General features: G+C 41.8%; 1 protein-coding gene across 1 annotated transcript; it reads right to left on the bottom strand.

Moving 5' to 3' along the window:
- LOC139302692 (nucleoredoxin-like protein 1) lies at positions 1 to 898 on the bottom strand. Its single transcript, XM_070926400.1, has 3 exons — positions 663 to 898; positions 460 to 549; positions 1 to 376 (listed from the first exon to the last, which is right to left on the bottom strand). Exons 1-3 carry the CDS (start codon positions 896 to 898, stop codon positions 1 to 3), a joined length of 702 nt encoding a protein of 233 aa, XP_070782501.1.
- Positions 899 to 4,706: the final 3,808 nt, after the last annotated feature.

Raw genomic sequence — 4,706 nt, 5'->3', positions numbered from 1 at the left:
TCATCTTCTCCTCCATGTTCCTTTATCTCCCTCCTTCCTCTTTGTATCCCACGTTCCATCTTTCTCTGTTTCCTCTTCATTTCCATCCTTGCCCTCCCCCCATAACTTCCACCATCTCTTTTTTCTCTTATCGTCCTCTGTCTTGTACTTGAGTCTCCTCACGGGGTCAGAGGCGCTGCGCAGATTTAGGTTGTCGAACTCCTCATTGAGCATGAAACTCCTCTCAACGAGCTCAGCTGATTCCTGCCAGTCTCGGAAACAGTCCGAACCGAAGCGACGGATGTCCTGCACAGCATTTTGAGAGAGGACGGATCCGTCGGGACGAAGGACCACCACTGTTGGTACGTCCCTCACCTTGAACATGGCCTGCAGTTCTCTGAAACACACACACACACACAGGTTAAACATACAAATACATTTACAAAAACACAGACTCTCTTTTTCTCTCCATCCACCTACTTCCTGTACGGGTCCTCAAAGGCCAGAAACAGAACCTTTTTGTGCAGCTCTTTGAGGAATCTTCCCTGCTGCTGCTCTGATTGGTCCAAGCTGGAGAGAGGAGATGGAAATGGAAATCATATGAATGATAAAACAAAAGTGAATGTGAGTTCATGCAATCACATGTGTGCATCAAAGAGATAAAGAGAAGCATAGATAGAGACCTGATGTAGATGAGCGCGAGCAGTTTGGGATATTCGATGTACGCTGGATCTTTCAGTCTCTTAAAAAAGTCAGTCAGAACAGGCGCGAACTCCTGGCACTTGTAACACTCAGCCGATGCGAAGAACAGCATCAGGATGCGGTTTTCGAGGATCCCGACAATCTCGCGCTCCGTGTTGAGTTCATCCTGATCCCAGTTGTTCTCTACCAGAACTCGGTTCAGGAACAGGTCCACCATGATGAAAGAAAGGAATGGGGAAAGATAAAAGCCGTCTGTGGAGAAAGGATTGTGAAATACAGATTTGTAAACATATGTGCAACAATATACATCTTCATCATGGCTAGAGCAGTTCATTGCCTGCATCCATGCCATTTGCATCCAAACTTCACATGGTGATTTCCTATTTCTTTCCCAGAATGACTTTCAGTATTCCAAAGAGAATGAGTGTGAAGTTGTTGCATGCAGCTGTGATCTATATATGTATTTGGGCAGAGAAGTAGCAAAAGCACTGCAGCAGAAGGAAAATGGATTATTTACAAATTGTGAAAATTCACATTGTGGCTACATTACATTGTGGTCTATCAGTTCCTTAACACGTTGATTCAAGTCTTAGGTGTTTCTTTCTGGAATTAAATATTCATGACTAAATAAGCAAGAACACATATTTAGTTATTAATTATGATTGCTTCATCAACACTGTGTGGGTGTGGTTGGAAGAGATGCAACAACAATAACTTTGGCATAACCTGGAGACCAGACAAATCTGTGAGCTCATGTTTTATTTGCTCTGGCAGATGCGTTCAGACAGATTTCCATCCGGCCTGATTCAGGTCGGGCCAATTGGATGTTGGAACTAGCTACCTAGCCTAGCAGCCTACCACTACATCACACATTCTGTTGCTGTGATTGGTTGTAGCGTCCAGAGGCCTTTTGGTCTGCACTCATTGATAACGCCCCTTGGAAATCAAAAATGAACCGAGAGGTTCCAGACTAACTTGCATTTGCGAATTGGTCTGGCGATGCCAGATTCTCATGTAGGAGTCCATCACTCCAAGTAAAGATCTGATTGGCCACTGCTTTGGCGTTTGTACCAGTATGTTCTGGCCCAACATACTGTGACACTTACTGTATATATAGCTTGTATTTCTTCCATATTTATCATAAACATAAGCAGTTTTTATGCTCAGGACTCCCGAACCCGAACTACTGATACTGAGTGGATTACCCTGATTGGTTGAGCTCTCTGTAGCAATAAGAGAAGCACTCACCACCTCGATATTTTAAAAAGCTAACAACATTTTGGGTGGATGTTCCCTTTAAGTGGTGTTGCTCATTGACTAGCTGATGTGCATGTTTGTGTTGCAGACGTCCAGCCTGTGAGCGACAATAGTAGACAAATGTAATCCTAATGTAAATACAACCGCCACGATCAGCTGGTCAGGATGAATCAGCCATTTATGGGGAGGTGTTTCCCAAGAGAGCAGACTTATGGCTCAAAACAAAAAAACACATAAGAAATAAATTTCAGACATAGAAATAAAGTTCAGGCCTAACAGCTCAGAAATGTGCTTTATCTGTCTCGGCCAGCCTGTATTTCACTGTCGCAGCAGTCGCTGCAGGATGTGAATTGACAGCGATAACCTCACAAATTAGATTTGGCTCTCTGGCTCTGAGCTGTGCCAGATCCATTTGAGACCACAACTCTGGACTGAAACTTCCAAGGCTGATGTAGAAGAAATATGTTTGAAATTGAGCAGCATTGCACCTTACTTGAAAAAAAAAGAGGATTTACTGGAAGACTCAGAAAGGTCAGAGCTTAAATCCTACATTTGGAAAATGTATTTCAAAATCATCCGGCTCACTTTTTGAAGCTGATCGATCGCACCTGATATATACTACTACCCTGCCTTGTTTTGTTAGTAGCACATTTAATAGACCATCAATATTTGTACATACTGTGGCAGCTGCATATACCACAAGTAATTTACCTCACCTTGAAACTGCTGGACTCCTACAAGGAAAAAAAATATATCCAGTTTCTCCTCTTTTTCAAGCCATTGTATTCGTTCTCTGATTTGCTTTCTTTCTGTCTTTAAATCCTGTGAAGTTTGTTATTTTAGTGACACCTTTCACTGCCTCTTCACCCTTCTCTCTGTAATTTCTTTACCCTGCACTCTGTGGTCTACTGAGGGAGATTACAGATAGCTGGAGGTGTGGCAGTGCTGTGATTCAGAGGCAGAGGTTGCTCCTGTGTGTGTGTGTGTGTGTGTGTGTGTGTGTGTGTGTGTGTGTGTGTGTGTGTGTGTGGTGTGTGTGTGTGTGTGTGTGTGTGTGTGTGTGTGTGTGTGTGTGTGTGTGCGCACTGTGGGCACTAAAACTCCAGCTCAACAGTAGCAATCTTATTACTTAAAGAGAAGAAGGGAGGGAGGAAAGGAAGGATGAAGAAACAGGACTAATTGGATTGCAAAGAGAGGACTGACATGTAGGTTAAACGGTGGAAAGAAAGACAGACAGGAAACAGAACAAAAGGCAGACATGTTTTAATGTTAGCATCAAGTGAAGCCTCCTAACCTGCTTCAACCTTTCCTTCACAGCCAAACGGTGCTAGCTGTAATCTTATTAATTACTGGTGTCACTCATTTACCTCTCAGAGCATTATAATGATTCTTTTGCATCCTGTTATCAAGATGATTTGACAGCCAGGATGCGGAGCATCGAGGAAATGAACTGAGAAAGTCAATAGTTCGAGTCCAGCCTAGTTGTAGTAAACCCCAGCAGGTCCTACTGTAGAAAAGTGGCTATTGATCTTCAGAGGCACTTTCAGAAAATACCTGGCTTAATCTCAGAGAGGGGTGAGGTAAATATAGAGGTGGGGGGAGAGAGAGATCTAATAGGATTAGTCTGAGTCACACAGACGTGTGCCACTGCACGTGGACACACACACACACACACACACACACACACACACACACACAAACACACAGGGCCTCCTGTAGCATAATAAACCCGAACATATTGTGGACATGTGAGCAAACACACACAACCGCACACAACACGGTCAGTCAGTCCACCACTTCTGACAAGACTGAAATGTTTGAACAACTACTATTAAATGAATGGCCATTAAATTCAATTTCAATTTCTGGATGAAATGTTATAACTTTGGTGATCTGTTAACTTTTCATCCAGCAGTGTAATTAGGTCGAAATTTCAATTTGTCCAAAATACAATGACATTCCCATCATCTTCAGCTGTACTTTAGTGCTAACTAGTAAATGTTAACATACTAACATGCTAAGCTAATGGTGGGCTTGGTAAATATGACCAGCTAAACATTGGCAGTGAGTGGCAGTAGGTGTGGCTTTAGACAGACATGCAGAAAAAAGTGGTATTAATATATATATATATATATATATATATATATATATATATATATATATAAAAACTATTGTACACACAGTCCATCCTGTACAGAGAATGAACACACACACAGACATGTTTTTAATAAAATAAGCTTAAGTATAATTTCTTTAACCAATTCTAATTCAATAACAAACTCTATTGTATTGTATTGGATGCAAATGTCGTGAAATGGTCAGTATAGCAGGGTCATGCTTCACAGGTTAACAGTAAGGGCCCGTCTGTGTGACCACAGTTAGGAGGAGGAGGAGTAATGGCGGTCTGCTGCAACCCAAACTGACCATTATGTACTGGCAGGGCAGGCAAACACCAGCAGGCACTAATTAAAATAAATGTCTCAACTGGGTTGTGGGATGTTCATGTTTGTGCTGAAGTAACACTGCTGTGTGCCAAAAGAGTGCAGAGTGTATTTTGATGTTTCAGCCACTGTAGCTCTGGCTAGAAATGATCCCATAACTTTTGCAATGTCAGTACTAAGCAAAATTCAGCAGAGAGCAACGCAACCAAACAAGCCTTTCTTTATAAAAGTTTTTATTCATTCTTTGGTTGAAAAAAAGACAAAGAGACAAAACATAAAAAGTTACTAAAAATCTATATTCATTTGTTTTTTCTGATCTTCAACAAA

The sequence above is a fragment of the Enoplosus armatus genome, chromosome 2 (assembly GCF_043641665.1).
Source record: "Enoplosus armatus isolate fEnoArm2 chromosome 2, fEnoArm2.hap1, whole genome shotgun sequence".
Classification (NCBI taxonomy): domain Eukaryota; kingdom Metazoa; phylum Chordata; class Actinopteri; order Centrarchiformes; family Enoplosidae; genus Enoplosus; species Enoplosus armatus.
This window is presented reverse-complemented; position numbering and strand designations above follow the sequence as displayed.